Below are 24,312 nucleotides of genomic sequence, written 5' to 3'. Positions count from 1 at the left end.
AAAAATAAAACAAGCTAATTGATCATTAAGCTAACATGAAACCCTGACCAAAAAGGATAGTGTAGTTATATCAAACGTTCTGAAGTTAGCATAGAAATTTATTTAACCAAATATGTTTAAATAGGAGACAATGGCCTATTGAGCGGGGTTTTTTTTCAATTTAAAACAAAGACAGTTTTGTAAAACTTAATGGGTAATAAAAATATCTGCATATCTGCCTCTAATGCAATATATATATATATATATATATATATATATATATATATATATATATATATATATATATATGATAGAAAGCTTGTAAAACATACGTTGTTCTTCTGTTCTCCACATAAGAATCGGCTAACCAGTGCCAGTGCCATTACCAGATGACAGGATTACATCATTCAATATGATGCCTAGCAAACGACCAGAACTGCTGCTTCACCTGTTTTATTCCTTCGTCATTACAGGTAAGCCACTTTAGCAGGTAAGTTAATAAGGTTTTGTCAATTGCAGCCCTGTCTGAAATGCATGTAACGACGTCACAACTATAGAGGGGAACATTTTTTCATTAGACTGTAGATAGACTCAAGCTTTCAGTTGTTTTGTTTTTTACTTTTTTTAATCGTGCAAAAAATGCAATGATATTTGGTTGTTTTCGCCGTTTTACACCTCCCTGAGTAGCAAAAACTTAGTTTTGCAATTTTATATGTATGTCTCATGTCTGCGTGTCTGCCAATGTTAAAGTTGAGTAAAGTTTTAATTATGTTGACGAAAGTATTATATGAGTTGTAGTTTTCTATCGACTTATATGCAATTTTCTATAACCGAAAGTGGTCTTGCTCAACTTAAGGTTTCTCAAATGAGAACGTTTGAGTAACATTTCAATTATGGGAGAGGCAATTTCATATAAGATCATACCAGTTTATGTCAAATTTTAGTGATTTCCGGTGGCCGAAAGTAGTACTTTAAGTTTTCTCGTTTAAGATTTCGCAAAAAGAAAGAAAGAAAGAAAAACCAACAAGAATTTAAAAATTTAGTATAAATATTTCTTCTTTCTTCTTCTTTCAACTTAAGCCGAGTTGAAGTAGAGTGACACTGCCTTATCTTAAGCAGAGTTGAAGTAGAGTGACACTGCCTTATCTTAAGCAGAGTTGAAGTAGAGTGACACTGCCTTATCTTAAGCAGAGTTGAAGTAGAGAGACACTGCCTTATCTTTAGCAGAGTTGAAGTAGAGTGACACTGCCTTATCTTAAGCAGAGTTGAAGTAGAGTGACACTGCCTTATCTTAAGCAGAGTTGAAGTAGGGTGACACTGCCTTATCTTAAGCAGAGTTGAAGTAGAGTGACACTGCCTTATCTTAAGCAGAGTTGAAGTAGGGTGACACTGCCTTATCTTAAGCAGAGTTGAAGTAGAGTGACACTGCCTTATCTTTAGCAGAGTTGAAGTAGAGTGACGCTGCCTTATCTTAAGCAGAGTTGAAGTAGAGTGACACTGCCTTATTTTTAGCAGAGTTGAAGTAGAGTGACACTGCCTTATCTTAAGCAGAGTTGAAGTAGAGTGACACTGCCTTATCTTTAGCAGAGTTGAAGTAGAGTGACACTGCCTTATCTTAAGCAGAGTTGAAGTAGAGTGACACTGCCTTATCTTAAGCAGAGTTGAAGTAGGGTGACACTGCCTTATCTTAAGCAGAGTTGAAGTAGAGTGACGCTGCCTTATCTTATTTTCACATCCCGCGAGACAAACTTTCGTCAAGACGAACAGTCCTGGAATGACGCGATCAGTCTGAATTATTAATGGGTCCGCCATCAGTAACATTAAAATATGGGCTGGCATAACGGGCAGTTTACAACGTCCAACAAGCAGACGATGAATTGATAAGTTCCCCCACCCCCCCCCCCTCTCCCCACCGTGCGTTGCTGCACACCGGTTATTCGCCTTGAGCGGAGTATCACGTACTGCATGATGTTGTACACAAGCACCGAATACACCTTGAATCCAACAGGCACCTAGTTTACAATAGATCGAACATCGTTGGCAAATACACCAAGAAGTTTTAAAAAACGTTCATTTACAGTTTTGTATAAGTGTTTTGTTTTCTACTTTTGAGTAAAGTTGTTCCACATGAAGTTGACATCACATAGGCTACGAGTAAAAAATATTTGCTATAAACTCCAATCAGTAGATTTTAAAAAGAGAATTATCTACCCATTCTTAGTCCTTGATCGGCTCTGCAAAAATAAAACCATCGTCATCAAGAGTTCACAGTTGTTGCTAGATAAATCGAACGAATCGCTAGTACTTAATTGAGTTATTTCCCGTGTTGTTGAATTAAAATCTAATGACTAATTATATAAATAAATTATGTATTTTTGCATTGGCATAGGAAACTTTTTTTTTCTGTAAAGTTAAAACGAAATCGCTGCATTAGAAGTAGGTTAAAGCTCAATGGCAAGATTTGCCACAAATACACAACAAGCAAACAAAACTAACCAATTTTGTAAACTAAATAAAAGCTTGCAAAATATTTTACTAACTAAAAGCAAGACCATTTTTTTTACTTTGTCCTATAAATATTGTAATCGTGCTGAATAATTAGCAGATATTTTAAGTTTTCGCTGTTTACACCTACCTACTGTATCCTATACGGAATGTAAAGGATGTATTGTAGTCGTAGACAAATCTAAATTTTTTTTGCGTTTTACGTTCTTTCGGGTCATGAAAAACTTAGTATGTTGCCTGTCTGTATGTGTGTACATAAACACGATAACATTTCTGTAAGATTCGCGAAATTACAAACAAAAGCATTATATCACATTGCAGTTTTCTATAAACTTTGACGCGATTTCAATTAACATGAAGTGCCACTTGCTCTACTACTTGTTTCTCAAACGCATATAACTAGAGCACCGTTAAGTTAGGTGGATGAAATTAATATTTTAAGCAGTAAATTGTACGACCGGCTTCTTTCAACTTTTGAACGATTTGCGGTATTCAAAAGTTTACCTCTTTTTCCGTGTGAAAACAATACATTAAATACTGATTCAATAGGCAGATGGAATTTCTTATATAAGTATAAAATCATATACTTGGATTACTTTCAACTTATAAGTGAACTCCAAAAACCGGGGTGCTTTTCTCAATTTCTTGTTTCTCAAATACCGATAACATGAGTACTGTTTGAGTTAGGCTGACACAATTTTATACACAGGTGTAAGATCTTATTTTCTTGAGGTTTTTTTCTAATTTTGAGTGATTTCCCGTGACTAGAGGTAGTACTTTACGTTATTTCTAATTTCTCAAAAAAGATAATTACTACTGGACCGGTTTCTTTCAAACTTTTCACGTAGGCCAAGACTGGATGATAGTCCCTCTCCTGCCTCTCCTCCCCTCCCCCACCCTGAGTGTGCTGTCAAGTTTGGGACCACCAGACTTAGCTGCCGCAGCTAGGTGTTATGGCGTGGTCGCCCCCTAAACAAGTTTAAATCAAGTGTCCGCTAACTTCTCCACTCGGCTGGCCCTATCATGCGGTATTGATCAGCTGTTCATTTGGTATCAAGGCTCTTATTGCTATAGCAAATACTGTGAGATCACGGAGACTAAATACTAGCGCTAGTTCATTGAATTGCTTTCATGTAAAAGTGGCACCTAAACACACACTTTCTTGCGGACTTAACATTTTAATAAAGACGTCTCAATATTGACAGAATACATTTCTTGTGCGCATTTTGTTGTATGAAGATGAAAACGAAATGAATTATCATTGAAACATTTTCTTTAAAAGAACCAAACGTTTAAACCAAAAATAATTGGTTTTCTGTTGCTACCAAGAACCAGCTTTCTTTTGCTACCACTAAACAGCTTTTTATTGCTACCACTAAACAGCTTTTTATTGCTACCACTAAACAGCTTTCTATTGCTACCACTAAACAGCTTTCTATTGCTACCACTAAACAGCTTTCTATTGCTACCACTAATCAGCTTTTTATTGCTACCACTACACAGCTTTCTATTGCTACCACTAACCAGCTTTCTATTGCTACCACTAACCAGCTTTCTATTGCTACCACTAACCAGCTTTCTATTGCTACCACTAAACAGCTTTCTATTGCTACCACTAAACAGCTTTCTATTGCTACCACTCAACTTTCTATTTCTACCACTAAACAGCTTTCTATTGCTACCACTTAACAGCTTTCTATTGCTACCACTAAACAGCTTTCTATTGCTACCACTAACCAGCTTTCTATTGCTACCACTCAACTTTCTATTTCTACCACTAAACAGCTTTCTATTGCTACCACTTAACAGCTTTCTATTGCTACCACTAAACAGCTTTCTATTGCTACCACTAACCAGCTTTCTATTGCTACCACTCAACTTTCTATTTCTACCACTAAACAGCTTTCTATTGCTACCACTTAACAGCTTTCTATTGCTACCACTAAACAGCTTTCTATTGCTACCACTAACCAGCTTTCTATTGCTACCACTAAACAGCTTTCTATTGCTACCACTTTGTTAGCCCTTTTTTGTTTGTTATCTGCTGCTTTGTTAGCCCTTTGTAGACAGTTGTACGCTGCTGCTAAAATTCCGTGTTAGCCCTAAACGAAGTGCCAAATGTTTGAAACACCCCGCGAATAATGAGACTCAAGGGACGGCTGCTGGTTAGTAAAAAAACTGTGTATGATGCCTCCTCAAGAAATGTCCATTACTCTATGTCGTTTCTTAGCCTTCAGCTTTCCATATCAGTCAATTGTTCTTGCTTTTAAAGCGGCAACAAATCCGTGGACACACGCAATAAATCAATTGATGAGCTGCTGAATTGTCCTAAGATCTCCACATATCTCTGAATTTCACATTGTATAACATTTCCATACGCCACTACATTTCACATTGTACAACATTTCCATAAGCCACAACATTTCACATTGTACAACATTTCCATAAGCCACTACATTTCACATTGTATAACATTTCCATAAGCCACATTTCACATTGTATAACATTTCCATAAGCCACTACATTTCACATTGTATAACATTTCCATAAGCCACAACATTTCACATTGTATAACATTTCCATAAGCCACATTTCACATTGTATAACATTTCCATAAGCCACTACATTTCACATTGTATAACATTTCCATAAGCCACTACCTTTCACATTGTATAACATTTCCATAAGCCACTACATTTCACATTGTACAACATTTCCATAAGCCACAACATTTCACATTGTACAACATTTCCATAAGCCACTACATTTCACATTGTATAACATTTCCATAAGCCACTACATTTCACATTGTATAACATCTCCATAAGCCACATTTCACATTGTACAACATTTCCATAAGCCACTACATTTCACATTGTATAACATTTCCATAAGCCACATTTCACATTGTATAACATTTCCATAAGCCACAACATTTCACATTGTACAACATTTCCATAATCCACAACATTTCACATTGTATAACATTTCCATAAGCCACAACATTTCACATTGTACAACATTTCCATAAGCCACTACATTTCACATTGTATAACATTTCCATAAGCCACTACATTTCACATTGTATAACATTTCCATAAGCCACATTTCACATTGTATAACATTTCCATAAGCCACTACATTTCACATTGTATAACATTTCCATAAGCCACAACATTTCACATTGTATAACATTTCCATAAGCCACATTTCACATTGTATAACATTTCCATAAGCCACTACATTTCACATTGTATAACATTTCCATAAGCCACAACATTTCACATTGTATAACATTTCCATAAGCCACTACATTTCACATTGTATAACATTTCCATAAGCCACATTTCACATTGTATAACATTTCCATAAGCCACTACATTTCACATTGTATAACATTTCCATAAGCCACATTTCACATTGTATAACATTTCCATAAGCCACTACATTTCACATTGTATAACATTTCCATAAGCCACAACATTTCACATTGTACAACATTTCCATAAGCCACTACATTTCACATTGTATAACATTTCCATAAGCCACTACATTTCACATTGTATAACATTTCCATAAGCCACTACATTTCACATTGTATAACATTTCCATAAGCCACATTTCACATTGTATAACATTTCCATAAGCCACTACATTTCACATTGTATAACATTTCCATAAGCCACTACATTTCACATTGTATAACATTTCCATAAGCCACAACATTTCACATTGTACAACATTTCCATAAGCCACTACATTTCACATTGTATAACATTTCCATAAGCCACAACATTTCACATTGTAAAACGTGTATATAGGTCACTACTAGGCGAACCCAACACATATAACATACACTAGTAGGTGAACCCAACCTAATATAATATACCTTTCTATGTGAACCCAACCCAATATAACATACACTAGTAGGTGAACCCAACCCAATATATCATACACATTATATGAACCCAACCTAATATAATATACCCTTCTATGTGAACCCAGCCTAATATAACATACACTACTAGGTGAACCCAACCCAATATAACATATATTATTAGCAGAGTTTCTTCCAGGCATCTCTTCGGGGGGGCTTCACCCCCACCCCCCCCCCCCCGAAAATTTTTTACCGCCCCCCCCCCCCCCGAACGAAATGAAATTTATATTTATATATATAGAAAATATATACTTTTAACAGTGTCCGCACCCCCCCCCCCGAAGAAAGTCTACCGCCCCCCCCCCCCCCCGAAAATTTCAAGTGCCCCACCCCCCCCCCCCCCGGAGAAAAAAGTCTGAAAGAAACACTGATTATTAGGTGAACCCAACCCAATATAACATATACTACTAGGTAAACCCAACCCAATACAACATATACTACTAGGTGAACCCAACCCAAAGTAACCTATACACAATTGTACTTCACCTTTTTAGCCCCGGTTACCCACGTCTATTAATAGCCCTGGGGTTTTCCGTTTGATCAAAGTATGTTGTCAATGTCCGTCTTATTAAGTGATCCTAGTCAAGGTCATTAACTCTCCTAACCTGGGCTAACACGTGATTATCTCAGGTCTGACGACTGGATTCCTTCTGACATTTTTATCACATAGGCTAAATTGGAGGCGAGCCGAAAGTCCGAGCAATTTGAACTAATTTGTCCATTAATGGAGTGTGTAAGTTGTTGGAGGGGAGCGGCTCAAACTTCGGCACATTCAGCATAGGTCAGCGTCTGCGTGGCGCACACAAATACAACACACACACACACACACACACAAAGACAAACACATACACACTTGGTTAAGGATATTTTAGATAACAAAGGTCATGGCCATTTAGGCGACATCTCTCATTTACAATTTTGGCTTCAATAGTCCAATAGTCTTTTAATTTACCTTAATAAATGCAGATAAAACTGTAGAAAAATAGTCTTTGTGTTGTGTTTAATGAATCTATCTTAAAACTTTAGAAAAATATTCTTTTAGTTTAGCTAAATATTGACAGTATATAGACTGTTAGACGCAAGCTAAAAATATAGTTCTAGATTATTCTAGACCCTTAGACTGTAAGAAGCATGCTAAAATATAGATCTAGACTATTCTAGACTCTTAGACTGTTAGAAGCATGCTAAAATATAGATCTAGACTATTCTAGACTCTTAGACTGTTAGACGCATGCTAAAATATAGATCTAGACTATTCTAGACCCTTAGACTATTTGACAGTAAATATAAACATTTAGACAAAATGTAAACATAGACAGCTGCCAGTCAATGTATTATTCTACCTGTAGAGGGAACAAAATATGTCATATATGTGGAGTCATAAAGTTGAGATAAGATATGTCATATATATGGAGTCATAAAGTTGAGATAAGATATGTCATATATATGGAGTCATAAAGTTGAGATAAGATATGTCATATATATGGAGTCATAAAGTTGAGATAAGATATGTCATATATATGGAGTCATAAAGTTGAGATAAGATATGTCATATATGTGGAGTCATAAAGTTGAGAAAAATATGTCTGTGGACTATGTATCTGTAAGACGGGACCGCGAAAGAAATAAAATGTAAGAAGAAGGAAGAGCAAATGACTTGGTACCGTAGAATTGATGGTTCAGTTAATGATGTCCTGGCTAGGGACGGACCGTGATTTCAGGGTACGGTCATCGTTAAGGTGGGCGGTGACGCAGCTCCAGTAAATGGCTCTCAGATCAATCAAGGAGGGGGAGGTAATGCACCTATCAACATTCTTCACAAAACTAACTCTTTATTAATGCCTCTATTACATTATTCACAAAACTGTTTAATTATTACCAATTTGTTTTTCTAGTCTTATAGTGAAGTTCTGTTAGCAAGAATTTGAGGCAATAATTAATTGAGTTTTTTTTTAGTTTTTTAGTGAAGTTCTGTATCTGAGTGAGTAGGCTCTAGTGTGTTGTCCCCTGTGTTGTCCCCTGTGTTGTCCCCTGTGTTGTCCCCTGTGTTGTCCCCTGTGTTGTCCCCTGTGTTGTCCCCTGTGTTGTCCCCTGTGTTGTCCCCTGTGTTGTCCCCTGTGTTGTCCCCTGTGTTGTCCCTTGTGTCCGTCCTCTTGTGTGTTGTCCCCTGTGTTGTCCCCTGTGTCTGTCCTCTAGTGTGTTGTCCCCTGTGTTGTCCCCTGTGTCCGTCCTCTAGTGTGTTGTCCCTTGTGTCCGTCCTCTAGTGTGTTGTCCCTTGTGTCCGTCCTCTAGTGTGTTGTCCCCCTGTGTCCGTCCTCTAGTGTGTTGTCCCCTGTGTCCGTCCTCTAGTGTGTTGTCCCCTGTGCCCGTCCTCTAGTGTGTTGTCCCTTGTGTCCGTCCTCTAGTGTGTTGTCCCCCGTGTTGTCACTGTGTCCATACCGTGTGAGCGTCCTGCCATTATAGCGCCTATGTGATGTTGGAGATGATAAGACTGGGCTCCTAAGAAATCACTGAACTTCTGCCATTCCACCGGTGGATGCCGCTAGTTTTCTTGATTTATTTCCCCCTAAAAATCCAATTTTTGTCCTGGTATTTACAAATAAAATCTCTCTCAAGAGCATGCATCGAGCTTTCAAGATTGTAAAAATAGTCTAAATAATTCATTGCATCATTCACAATGTCTTGATTTCTATTCTAGCATCGGCAAAGTTAAATCTTATTTAGTGTGTGGTTGGGGGTAGGGGGTTGGATGGGGTGGGGTGGGGTAGATGTAGTAAGGATAAGACAATAAGAAGTGAGGGGTTACTCTGTAATTGACTGTGTAGGTGACTGTGTAATTGACCGTGTAATTGTCTGTGTAAGTGACTGTGTAAGTAACTGTGTAATTGACTGTAAGTGACTATGTAAGTGACTATGTAAGTGACTATGTAAGTGACTATATAAGTGACTATGTAAGTGATTATGTAAGTGACCGTGTTAGTGACCGTGTAAGTGACTATGTAAGTGACTGTGTAAGTAACTATGTAAGTGACTATGTAAGTGACTATGTAAGTGACTGTGTAAGTAACTATGTAAGTGACTGTGTAAGTAACTATGTAAGTGACTATATAAGTGACTATGTAAGTGACTATGTAAGTGACCGTGTAAGTGACTATGTAAGTGACTGTGTAAGTAACTATGTAAGTGACTATGTAAGTGACTATGTAAGTGACTGTGTAAGTAACTATGTAAGTGACTGTGTAAGTAACTATGTAAGTGACTATATAAGTGACTATGTAAGTGACTATGTAAGTGACCGTGTAAGTGACTATGTAAGTGACTGTGTAAGTAACTATGTAAGTGACTATATAAGTGACTATGTAAGTGACTATGTAAGTGACCGTGTAAGTGACTATGTAAGTGACCGTGTAAGCGACTATGTAAGTGACCGTGTAAGTGACTATGTAGGTGACTATGTAAGTGACAATGTAAGTGACTATGTAAGTGACTATATAAGTGACTATGTAAGTGACTATGTAAGTGACCGTGTAAGTGACTATGTAAGTGACCGTGTAAGTGACTATGTAAGTGACCGTGTAAGTGACTATGTAAGTGACTATGTAAGTGACTATGTAAGTGACTGTGTAAGTAACTGTGTAATTGACTGTGTAATTGACTATGTAATTGACTATGTAAGTAACGATGTAATTGACTGTGTAAGTGACTATGTAATTGACTGTGTGAGTGACTGTGTAAGTGACTGTGTAAGTAACTGTGTAATTGACTATGTAAGTGACTAGAAGTGGGGTTTTGAACTGTAAAAAAGTGTGTTGGACTGAGGCAGTGAGAGAATGAGCTAATTGACCACAGAAATGAACGATACTTATGTCGTATGGTGCTCTACAAGTTGTGTTTGATGGGGCCAAACTAGCTGTTGTGAGACACGATAGATACTTGTGCGTGTCAATTCGTGTGCTTTGATGTTTATAAAATGTGGGGATTGATCAATGTTTACAGTAATGCTGCATGCTACTCCTGGTCTGTAGTCGAAGCAAAAAAGATCCGTCGTATCAGAAATTCATTAAAGATTCATCAACCGTCCCTGCTAATAACAGTAGAAAGGAGCGCCCCGTCTCAATCCTGTATTTGCATATTCCATTATAAATAGTTGAAGAGAATCACAGGCGGCCTCTAGTGGTCATCAACACCTCTCGGCTAGACAGGTGAAAATATGGGGGATGTAATATGTCCCACGCTAGTTCCTCTGTTAGATGAGGGAATGTAATATGTCCCACGCTAGTTCCTCTGTTAGATGAGGGAATGTAATATGTCCCACGCTAGTTCCTCTGTTAGATGAGGGAATGTAATATGTCCCACGCTAGTTCCTCTGTTACATGAGGGAATGTAATGTGTCCCACGCTAGTTCCTCTGTTAGATGAGGGAATGTAATATGTCCCACGCTAGTTCCTCTGTTACATGAGGGAATGTAATGTGTCCCACGCTAGTTCCTCTGTTAGATGAGGGAATGTAATATGTCCCACGCTAGTTCCTCTGTTACATGAGGGAATGTAACTGCTACAGGCCTACACCTTTCTACATGGCCAACTATTTATTTTGCTCAGTACTCCGAATATGGCCAACTAATTTCAGCACTGTAACCTATTAAAATGGCCACCTGCTCTCTACATGGCCATCGACAATCGCGGCCACTTAGGCAACTAAGATTCCGACAAACAAAGGATATGGGACAACAAAACTCATGCTTCCGATTTGCCAGTTCTTGCTGATGTCAAATGGATATCGATTCGCACAACTATTGCGCAGCTGTATTCGATTTCTCGTTTGTGCTCTCAAAGTAATGCATCTGGCAGAATGTATTCATTAATTAATGGACACTAATTATGTCTCACCGGTGTATCGATCGTAATTAAGTGACATCTTATAATACAGTAATGAATGTACCCACCCTCTCGAGCGGAGCCAGAAGTCTTGAAATAACTGCCAACACTATCAGGTCTTGAAATAACTGCCAACACTATCAGGTCTTGAAATAACTGCCAACACTGGCCATCTCATCAGAGATTTGCTGGCTTTTCTCGACATTATCAAGCGTTTTACAAAGAATGTTTAGGTACCAGTTGCTTTAAATGCGTTTTACAAAGAATGTTTAGGTACCAGTTGCTTTAAATGCGTTTTACAAAGAATGTTTAGGTACCAGTTGCTTTATCTGCGTTTTACAAAGAATGTTTAGGTACCAGTTGCTTTACATACGTTTTACAAAGAATGTTTAGGTACCAGTTGCTTTATCTGCGTTTTACAAAGAATGTTTAGGTACCAGTTGCTTTACATGCGTTTTACAAAGACTGTTTAGGTACCAGTTGCTTTACATGCGTTTTACAAAGACTGTTTAGGTACCAGTTGCTTTACATGCGTTTTACAAAGGGTGGGTGAATTGTTTCAACTAAAAACTTCACCATGGTGGGTGAATTGTTTCAACTAAAAACTTCACCATGGTTTGTGAATTGTTTCAACTAAAAACTTCACCATGGTGGGTGAATTGTTTCAACTAAAAACTTCACCGTGGTGGGTGAATTGTTTCAACTAAAAACTTCACCATGGTGGGTGAATTGTTTCAACTAAAAACTTCACCATGGTGGGTGAATTGTTTCAACTAAAAACTTCACCATGGTGGGTGAATTGTTTCAACTAAAAACTTCACCGTGGTGGGTGAATTGTTTCAACTAAAAACTTCACCATGGTGGGTGAATTGTTTCAACTAAAAACTTCACCATGGTGGGTGAATTATTTCAACTAAAAACTTCACCATGGTGGGTGAATTGTTTCAACTAAAAACTTCACCATGTCGGGTGAATTGTTTCAACTAAAAACTTCACCATGTCGGGTGAATTGTTTCAACTAAAAACTTCACCATGGTGACTGGCTGCGGCCGCCAAATGGTGCTGACAGCTAACATGACTGAGAAATTCAATTGAAAAACTCGGTGGTTGGTATTGGTCTTACAGAGTCGTTTCCTTTTTGTTTTGTTTTTGTAGTCACGTCATCTGCTGCAGAAGATTTACATTTATATAACATGGCTAACTGTCAAATCATCAGAGTGTTAACTTTTAGAATAGCTTTTTCAGACATTCATGTGTTAACTTTTAGAATAGCTTTTTCAGACATTCATTACTGTATAATATTTGACTCAGACAGATATAGACAAGCAGACAGGGAAAAATAGAGAAAAACCGACCGACAGACATAGAGACAGACATGCAGAATGACAGAAAGAATAACAGATAGACTAACAGAATGACATACACATAGACTATTATAACAGATGGGACTGACTAAGCAAGGAGGAGAGTTCTAATTGAAATCTTCTAAAAACAGCCAAAAGTCGAATGTGTTCTGAAAGCCGTGTGCCATATGGCGTCAAGTCTTCTGTCAGTGGCTGTAGTCAGGGTGTTGACACGTCGTTCTAATCATACAGCGATAAGGTTTTATAATTGAGATGTTTGCCGCCTCAATGTTTGTCTCAATGTTTGTGTCTCAATGTTTGTGTCTCAATGTTTGTGTCTCAATGTTTGTGTCTCAATGTTTGTGTCTCAATGTTTGTGTCTCAATGTTTGTGTCTCAATGTTTGTGTCTCAATGTTTGCCGCCTCAATGTTTGTGTCTCAATGTTTGTGTCTTAATGTTTGTGTCTCAATGTTTGTGTCTCAATGTTTGTGTCTCAATGTTTGCCGCCTCAATGTTTGTGTCTCAATGTTTGTGTCTCAATGTTTGTGTCTCAATGTTTGTGTCTCAATGTTTGTGTCTCAATTATTGTGTCTCAATGTTTGCCGCCTCAATGTTTGTGTCTCAATGTTTGTGTCTCAATTATTGTGTCTCAATGTTTGTGTCTAGACTGTTATACACAACCTAGCGGCTGGCAGTGGTGCGTAGAATGACAACATTTGGATCAACTGCTAGCATCTTTTTAAAAGACATTATAATGTAGGTAGCAACTAGCCAATGTAATGTATGTAGCAACTAACCAATGTAATGTAGGTAGCAACTAGCCAGTGTAATGTAGGTAGCAACTAACCAATGTAATGTAGGTAGCAACTAACCAATGTAATGTAGATAGCAACTAGCCAATGTAATGTAGGTAGCAACTAGCCAATATAATGTAGGTAGCAACTAGCCAATGTAATGTAGGTAGCAACTAGCCACACGCAGGTAGCCATAAATGGCCAGCGTTTAGCAGTGATTCACACTGAGACTTTAGTAAACTAAGAAGATGGACGAGTGGCTCTGGTTCTTGAAGTTCTTTTTTTAATCTGCCTTTCAAGTATCAGCTAAAAGGATTAACTTTAGCGGATTGGATGGAGGTTGTCTGAAAATGTGTGTTCGATTTCTTTAGATAGCAAGCTCATGACAAAGTAACAACTAACGTAGCATTGTCAGTATCATCGTATACCATCAGTGAAGGCTCAGTCCCATCGTATACCATCAGTAAAGGGTATGTACTATCTTATACCATCAGTGAATGGTCAGTACCATCATATACTATAAGTGAAGGGTCAGCACCATCATATACCATCAAAGAAGGGTCAATACCATCATATACCATCAAAGAAGGGTCAGTACCATCATATACCATTAGTGAAATGTGAGCACCATCATATACCATCAAAGAAGGGTCAATACCATCATATAGCATCAATGAAGGGTCAGTACCATGATATAGCATAGATTTGGGTGCAAACAAAACATTTGTCAGTACCCTCTGTAGCCCAGACTTGCTGTTCTATAAACCTGAGGGAAATGTTGGATGTCATGATAGTGCGCTCTTACCGTCTGATAACCTTTTAATTGGTTTAGTATTGTAAGTCACGTGACTTGATGAGGGGCCCCGGGGGGCCATTAGTTGTGTGGATGCCCCTATGTGGGCTGGCATCAAGAGTGTCATATACAGAATCACGTGAGTCATGTCAATGACCTCAGCTGGTGCTGTGGTCAATCCGTGATAACAAACTGCTGGTCATCTAGGCCTCCATCACATTTTATCATGTGTCATCTAGGCCTCGAACACATTGTGTCATGTGTCATCTAGGCCTCCATCACATTTTGTCATGTCATCTAGGCCTCCAACACATTTTGTCATGTGTCATCTAGGCCTCCAACACATTTTGTCATGTGTCATCTAGGCCTCCAACACATTTTGTCATGTGTCATCTAGGCCTCCATCACATTTTATCATGTGTCATCTAGGCCTCGAACACATTGTGTCATGTGTCATCTAGGCCTCCAACACATTTTGTCATGTGTCATCTAGGCCTCCAACACATTTTGTCATGTGTCATTTAGGCCTCCAACACATTTTGTCATGTGTCATCTAGGCCTCCATCACATTTTGTCATGTGTCATCTAGGCCTCCATCACATTTTGTCATGTGTCATCTTGGCCTCCATCACATTTTGTCATGTGTCATCTAGGCCTGCATCACATTGTGTCATGTGTCATCTAGGCCCCCATTACATTTTGTCATGTGTCATCTAGGCCTCCAACACATTTTATCATGTGTCATCTAGGCCTCCAACACATTGTGTCATGTGTCATCTAGGCCTCCATAAAATGTTGTCATGTGTCATCTAGGCCTGTCTAGGACGTCACGGAGACTTGTGACTGTAGGACGTCACGGAGACTTGTGACTGTAGGACGTCACGGAGACTTGTGGCTGTAGGACGTCACGGAGACTTGTGACTGTAGGACGTCACGGAGACTTGTGGCTGTAGGACGTCACGGAGAGTTTTGACTGTAGGACGTCACGGAGACTTGTGACTGTAGGACGTCACGGAGACTTGTGACTGTAGGACGTCACGGAGACTTGTGGCTGTAGGACGTCACGGAGAGTTTTGACTGTAGGACGTCACGGAGAGTTGTGACTGTAGGACGTCACGGAGACTTGTGGCTGTATCAGCTCATATACCGAGGTCGTGAAACATGTAAACTCTACTTAAACTGCCGTATGAATCCTACTGTTTGGAAGTTGAACTTTACTGAATGATTAACCAAGAGTATTGAGCTCTATCAGGCTTTGTATACCAGAATAAGTTGAACGTCTATCACCAACTGGAGGTGTTTTACAACAATGGGATGGGTTACTGACCGTAGTCTTTGTAGTAGTGAAGGACCATCTAACGTGTACAACTTGTTATAATACATCCCAGCTACAATAAAACATCTGATTTTAAACTTGCTATAATACATCCCAGCTACAATAAAACATCTGATTTTAAACTTGCTATAATACATCCCAGCTACAATAAAACATCTGATTTTAAACTTGCTGTAATACATCCAAGCTACAATAAAACATCTGATTTTAAACTTGTTATAATACATCCCAGCTACAATAAAACATCTGATTTTAAACTTGCTATAATACATCCCAGCTACAATAAAACATCTGATTTTAAACTTGCTATAATACATCCCAGCTACAATAAAACATCTGATTTTAAAAGCCAATACTGCACGCGCCATTAACGCGATTCTTCCAGTCGTTAGCAGGATGTGTTCACGGGCTAATGAATAATTGACACTAGCTAAGTAGATTAGTGATGGTCGCCCCGACAATCTCACAATGGCTGAATGCTGAGAGCTGCTTGCATAGTAATAGGATGGCTGGCACTGAAACTGTTTTATGAGAGGAGACGCCTGATATGCAATGCTACTGTTGTTGTAGCTATCGTCTGATGGCGGCGGCTGTCTTTGGTGGTAGCCGTTTCTTAATGGTGGTAGCCGTTTCTTAATGTTGGTAGCAGTTTTTATAATAGTAGTAGCAGTTTCTTAATGGTGGTAGCAGTTTCTTAATGGTGGTAGCAGTTTTTATAATGTTGGTAGCAGTTTCTACAATGGTAGTAGCAGTTTCTTAATGGTGGTAGCAGTTTCTTAATGGTGGTAGAGGTTTCTTAATGGTGGTAGCAGTTTCTTAATGGTGGTAGTAGTTTCTTAATGGTGGTAGCAGTTTCTTAATGGTGGTAGCAGTTTCTTAATGGTGGTAGCAGTTTCTTAATGGTGGTAGCAGTTTCTTAATGGTGGTAGCAGTTTCTTAATGGTGGAAGCCGTTTCTTAATGGTGGTAGCAGTTTCTTAATGGTGGTAGCCGTTTCTTAATGGTGGTAGCCGTTTCTTAATGGTGGTACCAGTTTCTTAATGGTGGTAGCCGTTTCTTAATGGTGGTAGCAGTTTCTTAATGGTGGTAGCAGTTTCTTAATGGTGGTAGCAGTTGCTTATTGGTGGTAGCAGTTTCTTAATGGTGGTAGAGGTTTCTTAATGGTGGTAGCAGTTTCTTAATGGTGGTAGTAGTTTCTTAATGGTGGTAGCAGTTTCTTAATGGTGGTAGCAGTTTCTTAATGGTGGTAGCAGTTTCTTAATGGTGGTAGCAGTTTCTTAATGGTGGTAGCAGTTTCTTAATGGTGGAAGCCGTTTCTTAATGGTGGTAGCAGTTTCTTAATGGTGGTAGCCGTTTCTTAATGGTGGTAGCCGTTTCTTAATGGTGGTACCAGTTTCTTAATGGTGGTAGCAGTTTCTTAATGGTGGTAGCAGTTTCTTAATGGTGGTAGCAGTTGCTTATTGGCGGTAGCAGTTTCTTAATGGTGGTAGCAGTTTCTTAATGGTGGTAGCAGTTTCTTAATGGTGGTAGCAGTTTTTATAATGGTGGTAGCAGTTTCTTAATGGTGGTAGCAGTTGCTTATTGGTGGTAGCAGTTTCTTAATGGTGGTAGCAGTTTCTTAATGGTGGTAGCAGTTTCTTAATGGTGGTAGCAGTTTTTATAATGGTGGTAGCAGTTTCTTAATGGTGGTAGCAGTTGCTTATTGGTGGTAGCAGTTTCTTAATGGTGGTAGCAGTTTCTTAATGGTGGTAGCAGTTTCTTAATGGTGGTAGAAGTTTCTTAATGGTGGTAGCAGTTTCTTAATGGTGGTAGCAGTTTCTTAATGGTGGTAGCCGTTTCTTAATGGTGGTAGCAGTTTCTTAATGGTGGTAGCCGTTTCTTAATGGTGGTAGCCGTTTCTTAATGGTGGTAGCAGTTTCTTAATGGTGGTAGCCGTTTCTTAATGGTGGTAGCATTTTCTTAATGGTGGTAGCAGTTTCTTAATGGTGGTAGCAGTTGCTTATTGGCGGTAGCAGTTTCTTAATGGTGGTAGCAGTTTTTATAATGGTGGTAGCAGTTTCTTAATGGTGGTAGCAGTTTCTTAATGGTGGTAGCAGTTGCTTATTGGTGGTAGCAGTTTCTTAATGGTGGTAGCAGTTTCTTAATGGTGGTAGCAGTTTCTTAATGGTGGTAGCAGTTGCTTATTGGCGGTAGCAGTTTCTTAATGGTGGTAGCAGTTTCTTAATGGTGGTAGCAGTTTCTTAATGGTGGTAGCAGTTTTTATAATGGTGGTAGCAGTTTCTTAATGGTGGTAGCAGTTTTTTTAATACAAAACATATAGTTCAACTTATCTTTTAGACTGCAAACATATAGTTCCACCTATCTACTAGACTGCAAACATTTAGTTCCACATATCTTTTATACAAAAAACATTTAGCTCTAGACTGCAAACATATAGTTCCATATATCTTCTAGGCTCCAAACATATAGTTATTTCACTAACAGAGCTATCAACGAGCTTGAAAGCTGCAAATTCCACTTTTATTTCAGAACTCGAATATTCATGTTTGTATGTTTGTACGTTTGTTTTCATCAATTTCTATAGCTACTCCCTAAACTCTTAAAAATGTTCCGAAAGAAAAAACCCTGAGCAGCGAAAGACAAATGTATTGAAATCAACTTGCCAAGTTGTTCCCCATTCAACTGTCGCCAGATTTCATTACGAAATTGCTTCCCTTTAATATCCAAGATGGCGTTTCCCCGCACCAGAGGGCGCTATCTCTGACATACATCCAACTTAAATGCCACACATCGCGATACCGCTGGAACCCTCTTTTTTCCCTAGCAAATATGAAAGCCGAGAAGAAAAAATAGATTGGTTGATGAATTAATTATTAGTTTAAGCCAGTTTTAGCAGCTTCTAACCTAGTTATTATTATATCACACCGCTAATATAGACATATATGTCTTGTTTTGTCGTACACCCATCCACGCATCCACTCATCCACTCACCCACCCATTCACGCATCCACTCACCCAACCACGCATCCACCCACTCACCCTCCCACCCATCCACACATCTACCCACTCATCCATTCACTCACCGACCCATCCGCCCACCCACCCATTCATCCACTCATCCACTCACCCATCCACCAACCTACCCATCCGACAACAACATTAATCCATACAACATTTAACAACAAGATTATCACATACAACATTTAACAACAACATTATCTCAAACAACATTTAACAACAACATTATCGCATACAACATTTAACAACATTAATCCATACAATATTTAACAACAACATTAATCCATGCAACATTTAACAACAACATTATCACATACAACATTTAACAACAACATTATCACATACAACATTTAACAACAACATTATCACATACAACATTTAACAACAACATTATCACATACAACATTTAACAACATTAATCCATACAATATTTAACAACAACATTAATCCATACAACATTTAACAACAACATTATCACATACAACATTTTACAACAACATTATCACATACAACATTTAACAACATTTATCCATACAATATTTAACAACAACATTAATCCATACAACATTTAACAACAACATTATCACATACAACATTTAACAACAACATTAATACATACAACATTTAACAACAACATTATAACAAACAACATTTAACAACAACATTATCACATACAAGATTCAACAGCAACATTATAACATACAACATTTAACAACAACATTATCACATACAACATTTAACAACAACATTATCACATACAACATTTAACAACAACATTATCACATACAACATTTAACAACAACATTATCACATACAACATTTAACAACAACATTATCACATACAACATTTAACAACAACATTATCACATACAACATTTAACAACAACATTATCACATACAACATTTAACAACAACATTATCACACACAACATTTAACAACAACATTATCACATACAACAATTAACAACAACATTATCACATACAACATTTAACAACAAAATTATCACATACATTTAACAACAACATTATCACATACAACATTTAGCAACAACATTATCACATACAACATTTAACAACATTAATCCATACAATATTTAACAACAACATTAATCCATACAACATTTAACAACAACATTATCACATACAACATTTAACAACAACATTAATCCACACAACATTTAACAACAACATTATAACAAACAACATTTAACAACAACATTATCACATACAACATTTTACAACAACATTATAACATACAACATTTAACAACAACATTATCACATACAACATTTAACAACAACATTATCACATACAACATTTAACAACAACATTATCACATACAACATTTAACAACAACATTATCACATACAACATTTAACAACAACATTATCACATACAACATTTAACAACAACATTATCACACACAACATTTAACAACAACATTATCACATACAACAATTAACAACAACATTATCACATACAACATTTAACAACAAAATTATCACATACATTTAACAACAACATTATCACATACAACATTTAACAACAATATTATCACATACAACATTTAACAACATTAATCCATACAATATTTATCAACAACATTAATCCATACAACATTTAACAACAACATTATCACATACAACATTTAACAACAACATTAATCCACACAACATTTAACAACAACATTATCACATACAACATTTTACAACAACATTATCACATACAACATTTAACAACATTTATCCATACAATATTTAACAACAACATTAATCCATACAACATTTAACAACAACATTATCACATACAACATTTAACAACAACATTAATACATACAACATTTAACAACAACATTATAACAAACAACATTTAACAACAACATTATTACCTACAAGATTCAACAGCAACATTATAACATACAACATTTAACAACAACATTATCACATACAACATTTAACAACAACATTATCACATACAACATTTAACAACAACATTATCACATACAACATTTAACAACAACATTATCACATACAACATTTAACAACAACATTATCACATACAACATTTAACAACAACATTATCACATACAACATTTAACAACAACATTATCACATACAACATTTAACAACAACATTATCACACACAACATTTAACAACAACATTATCACATACAACAATTAACAACAACATTATCACATACAACATTTAACAACAAAATTATCACATACATTTAACAACAACATTATCACATACAACATTTAACAACAACATTATCACATACAACATTTAACAACATTAATCCATACAATATTTAACAACAACATTAATCCATACAACATTTAACAACAACATTATCACATACAACATTTAACAACAACATTAATCCACACAACATTTAACAACAACATTATAACAAACAACATTTAACAACAACATTATCACATACAACATTTTACAACAACATTATAACATACAACATTTAACAACAACATTATCACATACAACATTTAACAACAACATTATCACATACAACATTTAACAACAACATTATCACATACAACATTTAACAACAACATTATCACATACAACATTTAACAACAACATTATCACATACAACATTTAACAACAACATTATCACATACAACATTTAACAACAACTTTATCACATACAACATTTAACAACATTATCACATACAACATTTAACAACAACATTATCACATACAACATTTAACAACATTAATCCATACAATATTTAACAACAACATTAATCCATACAACATTTAACAACAACATTAATCCATACAACATTTAACAACAACATTATCACATACAACATTTAACAACAACATTAATCCACACAACATTTAACAACAACATTAATCCACACAACATTTAACAACAACATTATAACAAACAACATTTAACAACAACATTATCACATACAACATTTTACAACAACATTATAACATACAACATTTAACAACAACATTATCACATACAACATTTAACAACAACATTATCACATACAACATTTAACAACAACTTTATCACATACAACATTTAACAACATTATCACATACAACATTTAACAACAACATTATCACATACAACATTTAACAACATTAATCCATACAATATTTAACAACAACATTAATCCATACAACATTTAACAACAACATTATCACATACAACATTTAACAACAACATTAATACATACAACATTTAACAACAACATTATAACAAACAACATTTAACAACAACATTATCACATACAAGATTCAACAGCAACATTATAACATACAACATTTAACAACAACATTATCACATACAACATTTAACAACAACATTATCACATACAACATTTAACAACAACATTATCACATACAACATTTAACAACAACATTATCACATACAACATTTAACAACAACATTATCACATACAACATTTAACAACAACATTATCACATACAACATTTAACAACAACATTATCACATACAACATTTAACAACAACATTATCACACACAACATTTAACAACAACATTATCACATACAACATTTAACAACAACATTATCACATACAACATTTAACAACAACTTTATCACATACAACATTTAACAACATTATCACATACAACATTTAGCAACAACATTATCACATACAACATTTAACAACATTAATCCATACAATATTTAACAACAACATTAATCCATACAACATTTAACAACAACATTATCACATACAACATTTAACAACAACATTAATCCACACAACATTTAACAACAACATTATAACAAACAACATTTAACAACAACATTATCACATACAACATTTTACAACAACATTATAACATACAACATTTAACAACAACATTATCACATACAACATTTAACAACAACATTATCACATACAACATTTAACAACAACATGATCACATACAACATTTAACAACAACATTATCACATACAACATTTAACAACAACATTATCACATACAACATTTAACAACAACATTAATCCATACAACATTTAACAACAACATTATCACATACAACATTTAACAACAACATGATCACATACAACATTTAACAACAACATTATCACATACAACATTTAACAACAACATTATCACATACAACATTTAACAACAACATTATCACATACAACATTTAACAACAACATTAATCCATACAACATTTAACAACAACATTATCACATCCATTCAAATCAAAAGTCTTGTGGAAAATGTTTCCTCACACATATTTTACTTTCAGTCATCAAAAGTCTTGTGGAAAATGTTTTCCCTCACACATATTTTACTCTCAGTCATCAAAAGTCTTGTGGAAAATGTTTTCCCTCACACATATTTTACTCTCAGTCATCAAAAGTCTTGTGGAAAATGTTTTCCCTCACACATATTTTACTCTCAGTCATCAAAAGTCTTGTGGAAAATGTTTTCCCTCACACATATTTTACTCTCAGTCATCAAAAGTCTTGTGGAAAATGTTTTCCCTCACACATATTTTACTTTCAGTCATTTTAATGCCACATATGCAGTACTTGATATACCATATTTCTTAAACTCATATCATTGACAAATGACCAACCATTGTTATTGAATTAAAGAATTCTATACATGACCAATCAATTGTTCTTGAGCCAAAATGTCCTAAAATTATCCTCTTAAGTTCATGAAGTAGAATATTCAAAGCATAATATATAATAAGTGTGACCTGCACATGGCATGGCCGAAGTCTGACCTGAAATCTGACAAGTATAATTTACCTACGCTATGACATACAGCCTGATTAGAATGACCTGCCTAAGTCATCACCTACCTACGCGGTGAACTGAAGTCTGACGAGAATGACCTACCTACGTTGTGAACTGAAGTCTGACAAGAATGACCTACCTAAGTTGTGAACTGAAGTCTGACAAGAATGACCTACCTACGTTGTGAACTGAAGTCTGACAAGAATGACCTACCTACGTTGTGAACTGAAGTCTGACAAGAATGACCTACCTACGTTGTGAACTGAAGTCTGACAAGAATGACCTACCTACGCGGTGAACTGAAGTCTGACGAGAATGACCTACCTACGTTGTGAACTGAAGTCTGACAAGAATGACCTACCTAAGTTGTGAACTGAAGTCTGACAAGAATGACCTACCTACGTTGTGAACTGAAGTCTGACAAGAATGACCTACCTACGTTGTGAACTGAAGTCTGACAAGAATGACCTACCTACGTTGTGAACTCAAGTCTGACAAGAATGACCTACCTACGCGGTGAACTGAAGTCTGACGAGAATGACCTACCTACGTTGTGAACTCAAGTCTGACAAGAATGACCTACCTACGCGGTGAACTGAAGTCTGACGAGAATGACCTACCTACGTTGTGAACTCAAGTCTGACAAGAATGACCTACCTACGCGGTGAACTGAAGTCTGACGAGAATGACCTACCTACGTTGTGAACTCAAGTCTCACAAGAATGACCTACCTACGCGGTGAACTGAAGTCTGACGAGAATGACCTACCTACGTTGTGAACTCAAGTCTCACAAGAATGACCTACCTACGTTGTGAACTGAAGTCTGACAAGAATGACCTACCTACGCGGTGAACTGAAGTCTGACAAGAATGACCTACCTACGCGGTGAACTGAAGTCTCCCTTAAAATCTGCTTGAAATAAACCTGTCAACGAGGACCCGGTCGTTGAGCTACCT

General features: G+C 36.5%; 1 protein-coding gene across 3 annotated transcripts in view; it reads left to right on the top strand.

Moving 5' to 3' along the window:
• Positions 1-24,312, top strand: part of LOC131955284 (lachesin) — an 82,976-nt gene that overhangs the window by 13,148 nt on the left and 45,516 nt on the right. For all 3 annotated transcript variants that reach the window (XM_059319339.1, XM_059319340.1, XM_059319338.1), the window contains exon 2: positions 337-452. In XM_059319339.1, the coding sequence (XP_059175322.1) occupies positions 392-452 (61 nt within the window). In that variant the 5' untranslated portion in view covers positions 337-391. The remainder of the gene's footprint in view (positions 1-336; positions 453-24,312) is intronic.

This window comes from Physella acuta, unplaced genomic scaffold (genome assembly GCF_028476545.2).
Source record: "Physella acuta isolate Inbredline_101_S28 unplaced genomic scaffold, ASM2847654v3 ptg001062l, whole genome shotgun sequence".
In the NCBI taxonomy this organism is placed as follows: Eukaryota; Metazoa; Mollusca; class Gastropoda; family Physidae; genus Physella; species Physella acuta.
This window is presented reverse-complemented; position numbering and strand designations above follow the sequence as displayed.